The sequence below is a fragment of the Moschus berezovskii genome, chromosome 14, assembly GCF_049115385.1.
Source record: "Moschus berezovskii isolate FMDL1 chromosome 14, NW_MosBer_1.0, whole genome shotgun sequence".
Classification (NCBI taxonomy): Eukaryota; Metazoa; Chordata; class Mammalia; order Artiodactyla; family Moschidae; genus Moschus; species Moschus berezovskii.
Window position 1 is genome coordinate 79583374 of NC_142473.1, and position 20419 is coordinate 79603792.

The following is a 20419-nucleotide window of genomic DNA, read 5'->3' on the forward strand; positions in this document are numbered from 1 at the left end:
GTGAGGGGCGCTATGCCTGGGGTACCACAGATGTGGATTCCCAAAGCTGCTGGCCACCATGACTGTCCCCACTGCCAGGCTGTACTGGAATTGGCGTTTGTACTGGAATTGGCTTTTTTAGGGGTTGGGGGAGAGGGATTAACAGTAATAACTGCTTATCGAGGAAGACTTGGAAAGTACAGAAAATTATGAAAAAGCAGAGTGAGTGAGTGGGTGAAGGCGCTCAGCCGTGTCCGACTCTGTGACCCCACAGACGGCCGCCTGCCAGGCTCCCCTTCCCTGGGATTCTCCAGGCAAGAACACTGGAGCGGGCTTCCATTGCCTTCTCCAGGGGATCTTCAGGCTGCTGCTGCTAAGTCGCTTCAGTCGTGTCCGACTCTGTGACCCCACAGACGGCAGCCCGCCAGGCTCCCCTTCCCTGGGATTCTCCAGGCAAGAACACTGGAGTGGGTTGCCATTTCCTTCTCCAATGCATGGAAGTGAAAAGGGAAAGTGAAGTTGCTCAGTTGTGTCCGACTCTTCGTGACCCCGTGGACTGCAGCCCACCAGGCCCCTCCATCCATGGGACTGGTATATTTCAAGTGGTTTACCAGGCTTGTTTTTAAAAGCACAATTAGAACCATAATACATCAGTCCTATTGTTTCCACTTTGCATTATATCGGGACCATTTCTCCATGTCATAAAAGCTTCTTTGAAAAGATTTTTCTGTAGATGAGTAACATTCCAGCATACAAATATACCACGGTTTATTAAATCGTTTCTCTGGTTTTAGACATTTAGATGCTTTTGCACTATTAGAAGCAGTGAAACAAGTCAGTGTTGTGGTATGCAGAGTTTGCATTCTTGATCCACATCTTAACATTTTGGATGGTTTCTTTTCCTTAATTTTACAGAAACTGTGGGAAAATCCACATAACATAAAATTTACCATTTTAAGTGTAAAGGTCAGTGGTATTAAGTACATTCACAGTGTTGGACAAATAGCACCAGCATCCGTCTCCAGAACCCTTTTCATCTTCCCCAGCTGAGCTCTGTACCCATCAAACACTGACTCCCCATTCCCCTCCCCCAGCCCCTGGCAACCGCCATTCTACTTTCTGTCTCCGAGAATCTGACTACTCATAGAAGAGGAATCGTGTCCTATTTGTTGTTTTGTGGCCGGCTCATGTCATTTAGTCTGGTCATCAAGGATCGTTCGTGTTGTGGCATGGACCAGAAGTCCCTTCCTTTTTACGGCTCTTACACCACATCTGCCCATCCATTCATCCATCAGTGGACACTTGGGTTACTTCCACGTTTTGACTCTTGTGCATAATGCTGCTGTGAGTGTGAATGAGCACGTACTTGTTGGAGTCCGTGTTGCCAGCTTGCTTCCCAAGGTTGTGCCAGTTTATTTCCCACCATTAGAATGGAAACCCTAGTCTTGCCACCTTTACCAGTACAGAGCCGATCATTTAAAAAATTATTGGTGCCAACGATACAATGTGCTACTTTGCGCCGCTTTTCTTACCAGTGATGCTGAATAATTTCACTTTTTCATCATCCCTTTGGATTCTTTTCTGTGAACTATTGTTTCCCTCAGACTGTTCCAAGTACAGTTCTCTGGGCTGGGCCAGTCAGACAGACTTTGATTTCTTCCGTAGCTTTTGAGACAAACATAAGGAGAAGAAGGGGTTTTTTTGGGGGGAAGATAATTGCCTTACAATGTTGGGTTAGTTTCTGCTGTACAGTGAAGTGGGTCAGCCATATGTATACATATATCTCCTCCCTCTTGGACCTCCCTTTTATGACTGCAAATTTCCTAGGCACTTGAATAGTGCAGAACCCAAAAACTCCAAATAATGTCCTCTTGTCCATTTGATCGGTACATCTTTACCTCGCTGCAAGTGTTGCATCATCTCACCTTTTGGAGGTGAGTGAGGTGGCAGGTTGGATACTGGAGATGTCATTTCAGGGAGAATGGGTGAAAGCTTCAAAGTCTAAGGGTTCGACAGAACTTCGGAGGTGTTCTGGGCATTGCTAAGTTGGTGCTTTACATGCTCACAAAGGAGCCATGAGTTCTAGTGGGAAAAGCATAGACCTCAATGCTCTTAGCGGTGTGACCTTAAGCAAGTGACTTAGCCTCTCTGAGCCTGTTTCCTTACCTGAAAATGACTTAGATTTTCCTTGCCTCTTATTTACCTACCTCTCCTGTCTCCTCTGGGCATCCTTTCTTTCTTTTTCTTTTAAGACTTTGATCTTTAGGATTCATTCATTGATCTCGTGGGCACCCTTGTCACATGGGTTCCTTCTGCTAGGCTTTGTGACGTACTGGAAACAATTCAAGGACCTCACCCTTACCACCATTAGAGGCCTGCGGGTATGTGGGAGCCCCTGCAGTTAAAAGTTAGTGAAGAGGGGAACTCCCTGGCAGTCCAGTGGTTAAAACTTTGCCTTCCAATGCAACGGGTGCAGGTTCGATTCCCACTTGTGGAGCTAAGTTCCCACATGCCTTGTGGCCAAAAAACATGTAAAATAGAGGCAGTTTTGTAACAAATTCAATAAAGACTTAAAAAAAAAGTTAGTGAAAAATAGTTTTCCAGTCACCTGTCTATCTGGGGTTGAATCTTATGTTTACCAGAACCTAGGAGGTGGGCAGGGCAGGTGTCATTTCCAGTCTCAGGAAACAGATTCTTAGAGGTACAGAGGCTTGCTTGAAGTCATACCAGACAGCGAGACAAGGGACTGGCTCCAGCTGGGGTGCCTGTCCTTGGCGGGCAACTGCCCTGTAGTGTTTGGCAGGTGCCCACATGCTCGTGGACGTCCAGCCACCGGCACCTACCCTGCACTGTGCCTGCTACCAGCAGGCACTCGCTGAAGAGTGGCCTGCGCCTTCTGACCTGTCCCCCTTGCCCCCAGGTACGTGGTCATCTCCCGGGAGGAGAGGGAGCAGAACCTGCTGGCCTTCCAGCACAGCGAGCGCATCTACTTCCGGGCCTGCCGGGACATCCGGCCGGGGGAGCGGCTGCGGGTCTGGTACAGCGAGGATTACATGAAGCGCCTGCACAGCATGTCCCAGGAGACCATCCACCGCAACCTGGCCCGAGGTGAGTGTCCACACGTGGGGGCGGCCCACGCCCGCCACCCAGCCCCAGCGAGGCCAGAAACGCTTCTGTGGGCGCTTCTGGGAAATTGGGGGAGACCCAGGATGGACCAGTGGCACCCCAGTGTGTCCTCCTCCCCTAGAGAGGGTCAGGAGCCCTACTATAGATGTTTCAGAGCATGAGGGAGTGAGACAAGTCTCCAGTGCCAATCATATAATCAAGATTGATTCTGTTTCCCCAACTCAGATTGATGGAAGGATGTTGTAAGCTGCCTCTGGCTCGATAATAGCAGCAATAACAGGTGGTATTTACTACGCGCTTAGTATGTGCTAAACGTGTTGTCTGCAGTGTCCCATGTAGCCATTTCCATTAGCGCCTCCTCTGCGAACGTGTGGTGAGAATTAGATGGATAATACGCATGCTAATGACAGCGTGTGGATTCTTCTCCCCATCTTACAAGTGCAGAGACTGAGCAGCAGACAAATACAGTGACTCACTCCTCAGATACATACAGTGGTCAGCAGGGGCAGAGCTAGGCTCCTAAACCACGGCTGTCTCAGTCCAGGGGCTAAGCTCTAACCTACAGTGTTGTCCGGCCTCCCGGACAAAGCCAGTTTCCTCCCTGCTTCCTCCCCGTCTCATTCCTAGCTGTTCTAATGATGCGCTATGAAAGAACAATTGCTCTTAGAAGAAGAAGGTTGGAGAGACGTGGGAAGGTGAGTTTATACATGGATCATAGCCTGGTGGGTGGGTGTCCACCCAGGCTCCATTTAAATGAGTCATTTGAAAGTGGTTTAAAATATCCCCCAGCTCCTAGCCTCTTTTAGTCCATCCTCAGCCATGTCAGCACAAATGGGTGAGCCCAGGTCATTTTCCCAACGGGACCTTCCTTGAACTGAAACCACATGTCCAAAGACCCAGAGCTCACCTGGTCCTGGGAACCAGACCTACACCCAAGCCTCACAATACCATGTTTCTGACCAACCTACTTATTGTACACAAAGCTTCATTTGGACTCTGAAGAGAAACGATGAAAAAGGGGTGAGAAGAGCCTTCTGGAATTACGCTATCTTCAAAACCAAGACAGAGCAAAGCAAACTATGGACATTGAGAATGCAGCTGCTACCTGACTTGGTAAAAGGTATCTGGTGATTGGATGGGCAGTGAGAGGAGACCCAGTAGATACACTCATCTCTTGTCTTCTTTGGAGCGGGGTGTTGGGCACATATTTGCCAATTACACTTGGGAAGGCACGTTTCCATGACATGATTGCAATGGTTTCCATTTGATCTCCGGAGATGCCATGTATGAAAGTGTCTGGTACAGAGTAGGTGCTCAGTAAATCTTTGTTGAATGGATAAAAGAAGACATGAATGAAGACTGTCAGGAAATGTCCAAAAGAATCTTATCATCAGAAGAAGAGAAAACCAAGCTGTATCTGAGGACACAGGTTCCATCCCTTGGCCAGGATCTTCTTGAATTCTTCTGGATCTGTGATGTCTTTTTTCCCCAGTGTCTTCTCCAAAGCCCCGCAAGCTACATCATTCTCAGAGAGCGCTGAGACCCAAGGGGAATGCTCAGAGAAGGGCATGAGCTTTCAGGAGTGGTTCAAAGGAGCGTGGCAGACAGACTTGAAATCTGTCTGCCGAGATGTGTGTATATATAGGAGGATGGAGTGTCAATTCCTGGCCAGGCTGAGAAGCAGGAAATAGGGAGGAAACTGAAGCCATGATGGGCAGGGTCAGAGCGGAGGGTGGACTTGGACCTGAAGCCCTTGGGAGCAGCCGAGGGGCTGTGTCCTTTAGGTGTGTCCATGTAACCTGTAGCTTTGGCAGTCTCTGATGCGGTGAGTGGCGTCTGAGATCTGTGTGCCGGGCCAGCTCTGGAGGGGGGAATCCCCCACGCTCAGCCACTTACGGTCTTGCATGGAAGGAGACGTCTCTGTAATTGGAGGTTGGAGCCCTGCTAAAGTCCAGAGCTTGAATTATTAGTCCTTATTAAGTAGGAACTCTCGTTGGCGGCTCAAGTGGTAAAGAATCCTCCTGCCAAAGCAGGAGATGCAAGAGATGTGGGTTCGATCCCTGGGTTGGGAAGATCCCCCGGGAAAGGAAATGGCAACCCACTCTATTCTTGCCTGGGAAATCCCATGGAGAGAGGAGACTGGCGGGCTACAGTCCATCGGGTCACAAAGAGTTGGACACAACTGAGCAACTGAGCAGCATTAAGTAGGAATATTAGTTGGAGCCCAGAACTGCTTCCTAAAGAGCGTAAATTATTCCTTTGTGGCTATTTTTTAAGAACAGGATGCATCTATACATGTATTCAAAGACTTTGTTATTTGTCTACTTTGGGTCATTGATTTACTTTGTGGTGTTTCCCTCATGTTTTGTGGAGGCTTTAGAATTCATTTCATAATGTTTAAAGGTCTTCTTTGACCCACAGGTTTTTTTCTGGGAGCCTTGACCCCAAAGAAATCTCCTGCTCATCCTAGAAAATTTGAATAATCTTGTCCTTGAGCAGAGAGGCATGAGGAATCCCTGGTGATGTGTAGCCTTGACTTCTCAACATCCTCAGCTATTTACTGCCTGAGTGGTACGTGAGAAAGTGCAAGGGTCGCCACTGACTTGAATCAGGGATTCTGATGGGCAAGTGCCTTATCTGTGATATGAATGTGTTGCTTTTTTAAAAGTTCTCTTCATCTCCATCCTTTCTGCCCCTCAACTGTTAAGAAATGAGTTTCAGGAATTAAGGTCATTCCTACGTGTTCATTTGAGGACAGAAATTGAGCATCCTGAATAGGTTGCTCCCTTCTGAGCTGGGGTCATACATGGGCCAGGCACAGCACCCCACGCCAGCTGTGGGATGCCAAGGCTCAGTCACAGTATGGGACATCTGGATTGTATGCAAAGAGCCCTTGGCCTTCACTTGGAGGCCTTGCGCAAACACAGCTCTCAGAAGCCTAATTACAACATATATTCAGATTCACATCTCCCAGGACCCTGCCCCTGATCTAGGAAACCTTTGAGAGTTCCTTGCTCCACGGTCAGCTGGCTGTCAGGACCTTCTGAGGGTACCTCTTAGCATCTGTTCCTGCAGGCAGTGTCCACACATCTATAGCAATTTGTGCAACTGTATTAGCCATTTTGAAGAATCAGGCTAACAAAATATATTATTGGGGAGTTCACCAAGGTCTTTGACATCATTTACACGATAGAAAGAAATAGAAGAGGAAACGTCAGAATTGTCAGGTAAGGAAACACAGCGGCTGTATTTTGAGCATGCGTTGTGTCCACGTGTCCTGCTTTATCATGCTAGAGGCTGTCATCTGGGAGCCCACAAGGAAGTCCCTGACTTCCCTTTTCTTCCTGCCTTGGTTATCAGTGAGACCCACAGAGGTTCAGGCCATGCTTCCCCACATCATCCTATCTTCTGGTTACTGAAAGAATTAGAAAGGACAGTTGCTATAAGATGGACTTTGCGTTAAGGGAGAGTCAGGGAGGAGAAAGAAGTGGGCCTTGGTGCTTTGCGTACCTTTTACCGAGTTGGGCTTCCCTGGTGGTTCAGACAGTAAAGAATCTGCCTGCAATGCAACAGAAATGGGTTTGATCCCTGGATCAGGAAGATCCCTGGAGAAGGAAATGACAACCCACTCCAGTATTCTTGCCTGGAGAATTCCGTGGACAGAGGAGCCTGGCGGGCTACAGTCCACAGGGTCACAGAGAGTCAGACATGACTGAGTGACCAACACGCCATCAAGTGGAAGTAGCCATCTTCCAATTGCTGAGACTGGAGGGGAAACCTGGAGGCATGAGAGCTCCTTATGCACTTAGCTGAGCTATGTTACCACCCACTCAGCTTATCACATGGGACGTCATCTTTTAGGATGACAGGATGGCGAGTTCCTTAGCTTCCAACTCCCCACGCCTCCCCACGCCTACACATTTGCTCAACTTATAAACATACCTGGGTTTGATCTCTGGGTTGGGAAGATCCCCTGGAGGAGGGAACGGCTTACTCACTCCAGTATTCTTGCCTGGAGAATCCTGTGGACTCTATAGCCCATGGGGTCGCAAAGAGTCAGACACGACTGAGGGACTTTCACTTTTTGATACATAAGGCTATGTTGAAACTGCCTCTTTAAAAGGAGTTCTCGCCACTTTTGGGGGTCCTTTGACTCCAGACCCCGTGATCCATTTCTGTTTCCTTCTATCATGTAAGTGATGCCAAGCACCTCGGTGAACTCCCCAACCACACGTTAGGTCAGCCCGATTCTTCACTGAGTAACCTGCCCCGCTGTTTGCCACACCTGCTGCACAAGGCCTGACCCAGAGGGATGTCAAGCGACTTCCTGACAGCAGCGCTTTGTGTTCTGTTGGTTTCTCCTCTTCGGGGCTTCTCCCCACTTCCTCACACCCTGGTTTTCCTTCCTAGGAGAGAAGAGGTTGCAGAAGGAGAAGTCTGAGCGGGCTCTGGATAACCCAGAAGACCTGAGGGGTCCCCTTCAGCTCCCCGTGTTGAGACAGGGCAAAAGCCCCTACAAGCGTGGCTTTGACGAGGGGGACGTGCACCCCCAGGCCAAGAAGAAGAAAATCGACCTCATTTTCAAGGATGTGTTGGAGGCCTCACTGGAGTCCGCAAAGGTCGAAGCCCACCAGCTGGCACTGAGCACTTCCCTGGTCATCAGGAAGGTCCCCAAGTACCAGAATGACGCCTACAGTCAGTGTGCAGTGACAGTGTCGCACGGCGCGCAGAATGTCAGTCGGACCCCGGGGGACGGGGACTGGAAGATCCCCCAAGGGGCTTCCAAGGGGGCAGGCCCCCTGGAGGACGAAGAGGAGGAGCCTTCGTCGTTCAAGGCCGACAGTCCCGCCGAGGCCTCCCTTGCGTCCGACCCTCCCGAGCTGCCCACCACCTCCTTTTGCCCTAACTGTATTCGCCTCAAGAAGAAGGTCCGGGAACTCCAGGCTGAACTAGACATGCTTAAGTCTGGCACGCTTCCTGAGCCCCCCACCCTGCCAGCGCAGGCACTGGAGCTCCCCGAGTTCTCAGACCCCGCAGGTAAGTTGGTGTGGATGAAGTTGTTGTCCGAGGGAGGAACGTGCGGTGGACGGTACGGAGGGGGGCCAGGCGCTCCCTGGGGGTGCCACCTTCAGGGAGAGACCTGGGAACTCAGGTGGGCACCGATCGCAGTCCACACCCTCAGCTGCCTCCAACAGGCCACCTTACAGCTCCTGTGGGGGCTTCGTGTCTTGCCCTTGTATCCTCCTCATCAATAAAGGAAATTCCGCTGCAGGAGGGGGTGTGTGCTGTGTTCTTGACCCGTTGCCTTTCTCCGGTGTCTTACCCCAAAGGCCAACTTCTAAACTCAGTCTTTCTCTTCTCTCCCAGTCCCAGGCAGGGTGTCCCATGGGGAAGAGCCCCCGGCCTTCCTGATGGGAATGCAGGGCAATGACCTCCCTTTGCCCGTTTCTCTTGGCTGCCTGGATCTTTTAGGGCTGCTCAACCCTGAGGAAAGTTTCTCAGTACACAGCTGAATTAGAGATTTACACAGCCCTGCCGTTTTAGCCATGCCCCTTAGCTCAGAATGAGGTGTTGCAGCTCTTCCAATCCTGTGTCTTAACTGCATTCTGATCCCCAACTCACTTGGGGCCCCAGCCGCCTTCATTGGAGGGCACATTAGTGGTGGAACAAATGAGTCCCACGTCCTTGCGGTCCCGCCGTGAAACCTGGGACGTGCTCTGTTCCTCCACGGGCTCAGCTCTCCTAGTTTTCCTCTTCGGTGGATATAGAACATTTAAGTTCCTTGAGCTCATGCTCGTGGAGGGTGAGGGCAGGCAGCCTGGAGCGTGGTGGTGGCCACCGGGCTAATCCACAAAGAGGATGGCAAGGTGGGGGGCTCAGGAAGCGTGCCAGACTTAAGTATGTCTAGCGTGGATGACAAGGATGCTTATAAATGAATTCCACGCTGGAATTCAGTCTGTTTCACAAAATATGACACCTGCCTTCTGGACCTTATTTCTTTCATTTGTGGAACATCTTTGTGTGTTTTTTCATTTCTTTCTTCCCAGCAGATGTAACGGGTTCCCTTCCCATCTGTCTTCCAGCCTCAGAGAGCATGGTCTCCGGCCCGGCCATCACGGAGGACGACGATCAGGAGGTGGATTCGGCCGACGAGTCCGTCTCCAACGATATTATGACAGCCACCGATGAGCCCTCCAAGATGTCCTCGGCCACCGGGCGCCGGATCCGGCGCTTCAAGCAGGAATGGCTGAAGAAGTTCTGGTTCCTGCGGTACTCCCCGACCCTCAACGAGATGTGGTGCCACGTCTGCCGCCAGTACACAGTGCAGTCCTCACGCACCTCTGCCTTCATCATCGGCTCCAAGCAGTTCAAGATTCACACCATCAAGCTGCACAGCCAGAGCAACCTGCACAAGAAGTGCCTGCAGCTCTACAAGCTCCGCATGCACCCCGAGAAGACAGAGGAGATGTGTCGCAACATGACCCTGCTCTTCAACACTGCCTACCACCTGGCCCTGGAGGGCCGGCCGTACCTGGACTTCCGGCCGCTGGCCGAGCTGCTGCGGAAATGCGAGCTTAAGGTGGTGGACCAGTACATGAACGAGGGTGACTGCCAGATCCTCATCCATCACATCGCCCGGGCGCTGCGCGAAGACCTGGTGGAGCGCATCCGCCAGTCGCCCTGCCTCAGCATCATCCTGGACGGGCAGAGCGATGACCTGCTGGCTGACACGGTGGCGGTCTACGTCCAGTACACCAGCAGCGACGGGCCCCCGGCCACGGAGTTCCTGTCCCTGCAGGAGCTGGGGTTCTCCGGCACAGAGAGCTATCTGCAGGCGCTGGATCGGGCCTTTTCCGCCTTGGGCATCCGCTTGCAGGACGAGAAGCCCACCGTGGGCTTGGGCATAGATGGGGCCAACGTCACAGCCAGCCTCCGGGCCAGCATGTTCATGACGATCCGCAAGACGCTGCCCTGGCTGCTGTGCCTGCCCTTCATGGTGCACCGGCCCCACCTGGAGATCTTGGACGCCATCAGCGGGAAGGAGCTCCCCTGCCTGGAGGAGCTGGAGAACAACCTGAAGCAGCTGCTCAGCTTCTACCGCTATTCGCCGCGCCTCATGTGTGAGCTGCGGTCCACAGCATCCACGCTGTGCGAGGAGACCGAGTTCCTGGGGGACATCCGGGCCGTGCGGTGGATCATTGGTGAGCAGAACGTCCTCAACGCCCTCATCAAGGACTACCTGGAGGTGGTCGCCCACCTCAAGGACGTCAGCAGCCAGACCCAGCGGGCAGACGCCTCGGCCATTGCCCTAGCTCTGCTGCAGTTCCTCATGGACTACCAGTCCATCAAGCTCATCTACTTCCTCCTGGACGTGATCGCTGTGCTCTCACGCCTGGCCTACGTCTTCCAGGGCGAATACCTCCTGGTGTCCCAGGTGGACGACAAGATTGAGGAGGCCATCCAGGAGATCAGCCGGCTGGCTGACTCCCCTGGGGAATACCTGCAGGAGTTCGAGGAGAACTTCCGGGACAGCTTCAACGGCATCGCCATGAAGAACCTCAGGGTGGCTGAAGCCAAGTTCCAGTCCATCCGGGAGAAGATCTGCCAGAAGACCCAAGTGATCCTAGCTCAGAGGTTCGATTCCCGCAGCCGGATCTTCGTGAAGGCCTGCCAGGTGTTCGACCTGGCTGCCTGGCCCCGGAACAGCGACGAGCTCCTGAGCTATGGCAAGGAGGACATGGTTCAGATCTTTGATCACCTAGAGGCCATCCCCACCTTCTCCCGGGATGTCTGCAGGGAAGGACTGGACCCCCGCGGGAGTCTGCTGATGGAGTGGCGGGAACTCAAGGCTGATTACTATACCAAAAACGGCTTCAAAGACCTGATCGGCCACATTTGCAAGTACAAGCAGCGGTTTCCGCTCTTGAACAAGATCATCCAGGTCCTCAAAGTCCTCCCCACCTCCACTGCTTGCTGCGAGAAAGGCCGAAACGCTCTGCAGCGAGTTCGCAAAAACCACCGCTCCCGCCTGACTCTGGAGCAACTCAGTGACCTGTTGACCATTGCTGTCAACGGCCCTCCCATCGCCAACTTCGATGCCAAGCGAGCCCTGGACAGCTGGTTCGAGGAGAAGTCTGGCAACAGCTACGCACTGTCGGCCGAGGTCCTCAACAGGATGTCTGCCCTGGAGCAGAAGCCTGTGCTGCAGACCGTGGACCAAGGGTCAGAGTTTTATCCGGATATTTAGGAAGCTGGCATTGCAGAGTTCACAAGCTGTTGAATATTTTTTTAATCTATACTCATAAGCTTTGATATATTATATAAATATATATTATATTATATATATCTATAAAAACCCACACTGAAAAAAATTTTAAAAACCAAGGTGACACGTCCACCCTAAGCTACTGGGAGTTTTCAGATTGGAATAATGTCGGAAACTGACTCTTGTCTACAAAATTTGGCAGCTGTAACACACGTGGAAACTCATTTTCACTCACAGAAGCATGTGCTGGGGCTACACGGGCTCCCACCTGACTGTCAACCAACTCGCATAAGCTAAAATGACGGGTCTGTCATCGCCTTTAGGTAGCTCATTTTGTTTATGTTCTTGTTTGGGGGTTGAGGGGTTTGGGTTTGGGTGTATGTTCTTGCCTTTTTTTTTTTCTTGTTTGGTTTTACGAGGGGGCTCTCTTGGCCTCCTGGCTGACACGCTGGTCCAGCAGAATCAGACCTCTGATCTTTGGATACAGTGAGCTGTGTATCCGGATCAGGATGTTCGACTGTTTCCCCCTCCCACCCAGCTTGAGAGGTTTTCATTCATTCCCTGATGAGCGTTCCTTCACTGTCTCTGAATCAGAAGTGTCGGTCAGACTGTGACACCTGCCAGTCCCCACCTGTGTCACCTCTCCCGTCCCTGGGCTGTTGAGTCCCTCCTTCCAGTCCCCTGGATCCTAAACATTTTACCTATTATACTGAAGGCAAAATTGCCTCACAACGGAGCTTGAAATCCTGGGGAAGAGGGAGGACGTGAGCCCTTTGCATTCCTGTTTTTTTACCTGGTGTGGGAGACCACAACAGAATTCCATTCAGATCCAGGGAATGTGGGGGAAATGCAGAGCCAAGAAGTCCAGACCCCAGTAGGGCAGTGATTTTTGGCTAAAAACACGTAAAATGAAAAGTATGTATTCAATTTACATGGATTATTTATACTCTGTCTTTATAATCATATAATGTGTTTGGGGGTATATTATTTTTTCCTTTAATAATCGAGAAATGCCTGCTAGAGTTCAGTGGCAGGAGATGTCAATGCAAGTTGTGCCCTGGGTTATGCATAACTCCGATGAGAGTCTCTAGGGATTGGGTCCTTCTTTTGCAATAAGGCTGATGACAAGCCCTGCAGCCTGGCAGGAAGGTAGTGGAAAAGTGGGGAATGCGTCTATGCCTGTGAACGCTTCCTTTTTTGAACAGGGTAGAGATGTCCTCAAAGAAAGGAATAAACAAGAAGTCAGACAGGACTCTCAAGGCATCAGCCTACACACACACACACACACACACACACACAGCTGAGATATAAGCTTTAGAAATAGCCACTTGCCTACTCCCTGAGGCAAGTAGTGGTTTCATCTGGAGGAGTCTTGATCAATGCTCTTTTGTTCATTTAATTACCAGTATACCTCGCAAGGGAGTTTTTTTTTTTAAAACAAATGTGCGTGAGCTGTTAAAACCTTCTGTCCGTGTTTCCACATCTGATGTATGCATATCTGATCTGCAGAGGTCCTGTGTTGTGGATGCAGGTTACATTTGGGGGAAGGGAGGAAGACCTGCATTGTCAATAGTCTGTCTATATGAGCCACCCCTCTCATTTGGCAGAGGGTGTGCAAGGGATGGGATGATCTGGCCACAGGCAAGGCTTCGGTGTCCCCAGCCTGCTCGGCTCAGACATTAGAAAACTGCGGTGGCTTCCTCCCTTCTTGGTTTATCTTGTCTCTGAGGCCTCATGCCACCGATGAGAGCCGGAGTGGAACTGTCAGCGACACTGAACATGTCACCCCTCTTCCTTGTCCTGCCAGCCCTTCACCCCCCACAGACCCCCCACCAACCCCCATGGTCTTGGTGCTATGATAACTTTAGAATCATTGCTGCTAGTCAATAGCTTTTCATTATATAAATATATTATATATATTATATATTATTTTTGAAACTTTTTTTGTTTTCAACAGTGATGTAGCATGTTAAAACAAAACAAAACCAACTGGTTTTCTCTGACTATCCCACTGCCAGGCCTCATATGCTGCCTTCTTCAACAAATCAATGCACCCCTGCCTGGTGACATTCACCCCTCATCCCCCCGCCCCCACCAGTCTCACATGCTTTCCCACCCTCCTCTGAACAAGGATAGAGTTAGCAGGAATCTGCAAGGAAAGACCCAAAGTCCTTTCTCCAGCTTTGAAATTCCCAACCTCATGCATGTCACTTTAAGCCGATGTCTTTTCCCGCCGTCCGCCTCATCAGATCAGGGTCAGTATCTGTGGTCAAGTGCAAAGCACAAGGGTCCGCCTTTCCCTCCTCAACCTCCTCTCCACCACGCACCCAACCCACCGGGTCTGTGGGAGCGCTTCCTCTGGACATCACACGGACCAAGATGGGTCGGAGGGGGCAGAGATGACTGGCAAGGTGGGCCTCCATAGGGATCGGAAACAGTAGTCGGGATCCTTTCTTTTAGCCAACAGATGCCTTACACCTCCCCCTGCCCACCTCTGCACCTCCCCACCCACTACATCAGGAGACAGGGAGTCATCCCCTAGACCACCACTCATTTGAAAACCAGGAGGAAAGACTCGATGATGACTGCCTGAGTACTGTGGCAGGGCCACAACTGTTTCCTCTTAGGAGGCTGTGGCCAAAAATTAGCTCAAATTTTTATCCAGAGGGGAAAGAATCCTTTGGGCCAATGCTAGTGTCTACCTTATCATTTCAGAGGAGCAGGAGCCAGCCACCCAGGTTCCAGACCTCGAAGAGGATGGGCTCTCTGGAGATTCCTGAAGTTTGGGAAGGTATTTGGAAAACTCCAGGTGCTCATAGCAGGCCACTTTGCCTGGGGACAGGGAGCAATTTGGGTGACACACCACTACAGTTGACACAGTCTTTACCCTCAGAAGTTCCAGTGTTTCTATCCTGTGAATGCTGTGTGCAATTACCCGTAGTTTTCACCCCAGGCGTTTCCACTCTCTGCCTCTGAGAAGGACTCCTGGGGTGTGGGGACTCTTGGGGTCTGCCCACATGCTTGGGCAGTCTAACCTCTCGTTGATGAGTATAAAAAGCTGTGGCCAGGCGATCCTTTCATGCTGATAGATAAGAGACAGAGCCCTTAAATTCAACCCCTGGCTTAGGAGTGACAACCATTGACTTAGAAAAAAATGTCCGTGTCTCTGGAGTCAAGCTTGTCCTCATTGGATTGACCAATTAGTGATTTTCTTCGGTTCATGGAGTGGGTGGGAAATGAGATCAGGTTTGTGGCCGATGGTGCCAAGTAGATACATCGCAGAGCTTGGAGCCAGAAACCCTTGTGATTAAAAATGGTCTGCTTTTTCTCAATGGAGGGAAAAAACAAAAAGACCCATTGCCATCTTGTATTTGTCTGTGAGATGTGAGGCAGCCCAGCCCTGTCTGCAACTCTTGCCACTTCCCAATTTCCAAGTTTCACCTGCCTGGTTGGGTATGACAGTCTGGGCATCCACAACATCCATATTTCTTCTTGGATGGCCGCTGGGCACATCTAGTGCTGGGCAGACCCTCCTTTCCTTGTCCTCCCTGAAGGGTGAGTAGAGGCTCTACCTCCTGGATCCCTGGTTAGCTGTGTTCGGGGCTGAGCCCTGCATCTAGGGCGGTTGGAGGCCTCCACCCTGGCCCCGCCTAGTGTTTCCACGTTGAGTTGTCTTGCTGAGCCCCTTTTCCTTGACTTGCTCATGTTGCCCCTTTGACTTGGAGAAAGGACCTTGTAATTATTTAAGGTGATGTTTAAATATTTTCCATTTGTTTTCAAGTGTTGCCAAGAAGGAGAAAATAGGCAAAAGCGTGTCAAGTGCTGAAAATGACCGCGGAGGGGCTAAAGTGGACCAGACTTGGCCCACTCCTGGGCTGTGGAGGGGGCACAATTGTGGCTGTTTACCTGGAGCCTCGGGGGGCCCAGCAAGTGGCTTGGGGTTTGAAACAGAACTTCTTGATTCCCTCCCCTTTGTTTCTCGCCTGTAGGAAAAGGAATTCTTTATCTAGAGCTTGTTGTGGCTACCAGTCTGATTTCCAACTAGAATTCACGTTCTTTCTTGGTCCCTACACCCAGTGTGGACAGAAGGCTCTGGCCCTCCTCCCCTCTCACACTTTCAAGCAGCAGGCCAGCCTGGGACAGCCAAAGCAGGGAGGCCAGGCCTCCTTAGATGAGAAAGGCATGCTCACAAGGCAGGTGAGCTTGGGACAGCCCCATTTCCGATGTCAGCCTCCCCAGGGGAGGTGGTGCTGGCTCATGGCTTCTAGGCTGGCTTCCTCCTCCAGTCTTGAAGAGGGAAGATTATGTCCAGAGATCCGCAAGGGCCCTTCTCCTGCTTGAAGGAAGGCCTCTCTCTGCTCTCTGTGGACAAGGTGCTTTAGCTGAGCGTCTGGAGCTGTGATATTTTAAGAAACCTTTGAGGTGATCTTTGTGTGTTAGCCAGAGGGAGAAAAAGTGCCCTTTTGGGAGGAAAAATGGTACGGCCCTCCTCTTTCATGGGCCCTCCCCACCCCCACCCCTTCCCTTCAAGTGGTATCGCCCTGGAAATACCTATGCAATCCAGTCTCCCTAGGAGAGTGCATGGAAGCAGGGGTATGTGTGGTGTATAATACAATGCTACAGCATATATATTGTATATATGGACATATGCAGTACGTATACACACAGAGTAAGAGATGAAATCACGTCTATATATCTATAAATAATATCCTATATATTTATACATTTCTATGTTTTAAATAGATATAAAAAATAGAGTCTATAGAGAGCTGGGAGAGCAGCGGGAAAGCCTGTCATTGTGTTGTGAGAAGAGGGAGGACATGGAGCCTTTGCAGGGGAGCCCGGGGCAGCTGAGCAGGCAGGGTTTGCTGGTAACGGGGCCTCCTACCCGGAGTGTTGGAGAGGAGAGTAACCAGGCCCTGGCCCTCTCCCTTGCACTTTTCTCTCCTTTCCCGCACGCAGGCTGAGGTCGAAAGGAGATCCTCACCCGCTGCGCTCCCTCCAGAAGTGTCCCTTTTGTCCCCCAACAAGCCTCCGCTTGGGTGGTCCCTGCTGCCCGGCAGTAGGATGTGGTCTCTGACCCCCTGGGAGAGGGACACTGCACAATTTCCCCCGATACCCTCCCCGTCGCAGGAATGAACAGCACTGGTGGCAATAGGAAAGGTGCAAATTGGACCAAGACAGGTCCAGGAGAGATGCCGCCACCCCCACCTCCCCACTTTAGATGCTTTTTGCTGCCCCCCACCCCCGCCCTGGAGGCCAAGCCTCTGAAGTACAGCCGCCCTGGCCTCCCTCACCCACTCTTTCATTGCCTGTCAGGGCAGCATCACCAGTCAGCGCTGCCCACCATCCAGAGGCTTTCCAGCCAGGGCAGGGGGGTTATCGGCTAATGGGAAAGGGTGAGAGAGACATATCCGCACTCTCACAAATTCAGTGGCAACTCAAGTTCAGAAGCCGGGCTTTGGCCCAGCCCACTTTGCACAGCTGCTGCTGCTGGCTGCACTCAGGACAGCGCCCCCCACCCCTCTCCTGTGCCCAGTGACCCCCGGCCCCACGGGCGCCGCCGTTAACAGGCAGGTCTAGTTCACGTACACTGTTCCGATTCTGTGACTCGAGGCAGAGGCTGAGCCAGACGCCCCAAGCTCATCCAAGCTCATTCACTTCCGTCTCCCTCGGCTTGGCCCAGCCCCCCGCTCCTGGAAGGCCGGGACGTCTGGGCGCCCGAGGGGGCACCGGTGCCACCGGCCGCGTGACGAAGGGCCTATGCGGCCCTGACGGGATCAGAAGTCCGTTTCACTTCCAGGTTTCTCTCGAGATTGTTTCTTTCCCTGCCGGGGAGGCAGAGGAGGGAGGGCCAATGGGGCGCAGAGGATGGGAGACAGGGCGGCCACACCCGCTGCCCTCTAGGCCAGCCTCTGCCTCTTTGGTCCATCTCCCGTCTCGGGCCTCCTCTGACCTCCGTCCGACACTTCCATACCATTTACCAACGTACCTCAGTCTCCAGCAGCGCCCCCCATACCCGCCGTCTGGGGCGGGGGTGTCTGTTCTGCCAATGCCCACCTGGCCTCCACTCCACGTCCGCCCTGGTCTCCTTGAGCCACCGCTAGCTGCCAACCGGGTCTCCGAACACCCTCCAGAGCCCGGCCCAAGGGAGACCAGGCCCGGCCGAGCCGTCCTCCTGCTGCGGGGGGCCAGACCCGTGGCCAGGGGATGGGCATCCTCGGGTAGCAATCCCACAATGCACTGTACCTCAGAGAGAGCATCCTCGGGGCAGCGAGGGCGCCGGGCCCTCCGTGCAGAGGAGGACGGCCGGCCACTCCCTGCTCCCCGAAAGACAAGGGCCAGGCTGCCCTCGGGGCACCCTCAGTTTCTTCACTTTTGTCTCTCTGGAAGAGCCAGCAGTCTGCTTCCGTCTTTTTCAGCCCCGTGGTCTCTCTCCTCTCCACCCCCACGCTGCTGAACCGTTTCATTTCAATCACAGAGGAAACTAAAGTGGGGGTGGGGGGAAATACCTAGCAGTCTATTATCACATACGTATTAATATGTTAATACTTTCTTTCTTAAAAAAAAAACCCTCGATATTATTATTTTGCAGACTACGCTTTATAGTACCTGTGTGACGGGACCTAGGACACTGGATACAGATAGAGCTATGTTGGTTTATCATAATATGTACGCGGAAACTTTCCTTTTGTCATATTATCCTCGTAATGTAAGAAGATTGTTAATAAAAGCATTTAAATTTACTCACCGAGGTCGGATCTCTGCCTTCTTGTCTTTCTCCCAGCATGTGCCCAGGATGATTCAGAATGAGTCCCATGCGTGGGTGTCAGGTGAGATCGCCTGCCTGCTCCCCGGTCAGAAGCAACTGGAAGAGGCCTTCTAAGTCTTCTTCCTGTCGTTCTTACTTTTCCGCTATTCAAGGCCACTTCCAGCTGTTAACCTACACACCTCACCCACCCCTCTGGCCAAAAACAGGTGTCACCAAAACCGTTTAAAATAAATCTCTCGCCCCCACACACATTTACCCCACAAAATTCTCAGAGCTATTGCAGATGAGACAGGCAGGCAGAGTCGCTTCAGTCGTGTCTGACTCTGTGTGACCCTATGGAGTGCTGCAGCCTGCCAAACTCCTCTGTCCATGGGATTCTCCAGGCAAAAACACTGGAGTGGGTTGCCATGCCCTCCTTCAGGGGATCTTGGATGAACAGTTTTCTAATTCTCCAACCAACTACCTGCATGATTCTCCGCTGGCAAACTTCGTCCCCAGGGAGGGTCCTTCCCAGTAGTTTGCTAATGGCACTGGTATGGGGGTGGGTGATAACTGATGTTTTGCCCAAGTTGTCTTAGAAAGAAGATGGGCATATGTTGGAGAAAAACGTAGAGAAGTGTTTGTACTGATTCCCCCAGGTGCTGAGCCCAGCGTCGGGTCACGGGCCGTCCCTCTCCTCTTCTCTGAGCCTCTACCTGCTCAGTGCCTGCCATCGTCCCCCAGCCTGTCTCCCTCCCAGCCCCTCGGTGACTCAGAGCCTCCTGTCGTGAAGGCCATTCCACAGTCTCCGCGGAGTGTTCGGTTCTCTTCTTTTCCCAGGGCAGAGGGCGGAGGGCAGGAAGAGCAAAGGGGCACAGCTGTCCAAGATTACTCAGACCAGGTGAACTGGGGTAGGCCCCGCCCCACTGCTGGCCACTGGATCTGACCTACATTTGCAGCTGGGAGGCGAGGGAAAGATAAATCTTCCGTTGGCCATGAGCTGGGTCTCCCCAAAGCGAGGCTTGGAGGATGTGGCAAGGGGGGAGGTCCAGTCCACTTCCTCTCCTCCCTCCCCACAGCTGCCCCCGGCTTCCCTCTCCAAGCTTCAAACGACAAGTTGAGCTCACCCCAGAGAGGAGACTTAGGGAACTGGCCTGAAGACACACTGCTATGCGACAGTTTCTACAGCGACCCTTTGAAAACACAGATCCAGTTGTGGTGTCTTCCCGGTATAGGACCCTCTAAAGGTTTCCCATTGCTCCCATCCCAAAGTCTCGATCACAGCCCATCTGTCTGCATGGTCCAGCCCCTGCCAGCCTCCCAGCCTCCTGGTTTCTTCTCTGCCCGTGCTCCCTGGCTCCTCTCTGTTGCCCCAAGCTCACGGGGCTCCCTTCCATTGCAGGACCTCCCAGCTCACTGTGCCCTCTGCCTGGGATGGTTTTCCCCAGGATGTTTGCCTGGCTGAGCTCTTTTCATCTTTTAAGTGTCCGCTAAAATGTCTCCTTTTTAGAGACATTTCCTCTAAATAGCCACCCTTGAGGCTGTATTCATCTTTCCTCCTGATGTTTTCATTCACAACTCTTATCTCCAGTTTCAACTGTGTAACTGACATGTGTGTGTGCATGTGTGTGTCTTCTATGTCTGGTCTTCCTCCTTTAGACCTAAAGTCCACAATAGAAAAGTAGAGACTTTTTAATACCACTGTGTGCAGCTGTTATCACATCCTCACATCAGTTCAGTTCAGTTCAGTTCAGTCGCTCAGTCGTGTCCGACTCTCCACGACCCCATGAATCACAGCACGCCAGACCTCCCTGTCCATCACCAACTCCCGGAGTTCACTCAAACTCATGTCCACAGAGTCGGTGATGCCATCCAGCCATCTCATTCTCTGTCGTCCCCTTCTCCTCCCGCCCCCAACCTTTCCCAGCATCAGAGTCTTTTCCAGTGAGTCAACTCGTCGCATGAGGTGGCCAAAGTATTGCAGTTTCAGCTTTAGCATCAGTCCCTCCAATGAACATCCAGGATTGATCTCCCTTAGAATGGACTGGTTGGATCTCCTTGCAGTATAAGGGACTCTCAAGAGTCTTCTCCAACACCACAGTTCAAAAGCATCGATTCTTCGGCGATCAGCCTTCTTCACAGTCCAACTCTCACATCCATACATGACCACGGGAAAAACCATTGCCTTGACTAGACGGACCTTGGTTGGCAAAGTAATGTCTCTGCTTTTTAATATACTATCAAGGTTGGTCATAACTTTCCTTCCAAGGAGCAAGCGTCTTTTAATTTCATGGCTG

At 51.8% G+C, this 20419-nt stretch overlaps 1 protein-coding gene across 4 annotated transcripts in view; it reads left to right on the top strand.

Moving 5' to 3' along the window:
• Nucleotides 1-13295, top strand: part of PRDM11 (PR/SET domain 11) — an 87229-nt gene extending 73934 nt beyond the window's left edge. For 3 of the 4 annotated variants that reach the window (XM_055423903.2, XM_088843272.1, XM_088843270.1), the window contains exons 6-8: nt 2900-3087; nt 7516-8142; nt 9189-13295. In XM_055423903.2, the coding sequence (XP_055279878.1) occupies nt 2900-3087; nt 7516-8142; nt 9189-11353 (2980 nt within the window). In that variant the 3' untranslated portion in view covers nt 11354-13295. The remainder of the gene's footprint in view (nt 1-2899; nt 3088-7515; nt 8143-9188) is intronic. The other variant, XM_055423906.2, reaches the window with a different exon arrangement.
• Nucleotides 13296-20419: the final 7124 nt, after the last annotated feature.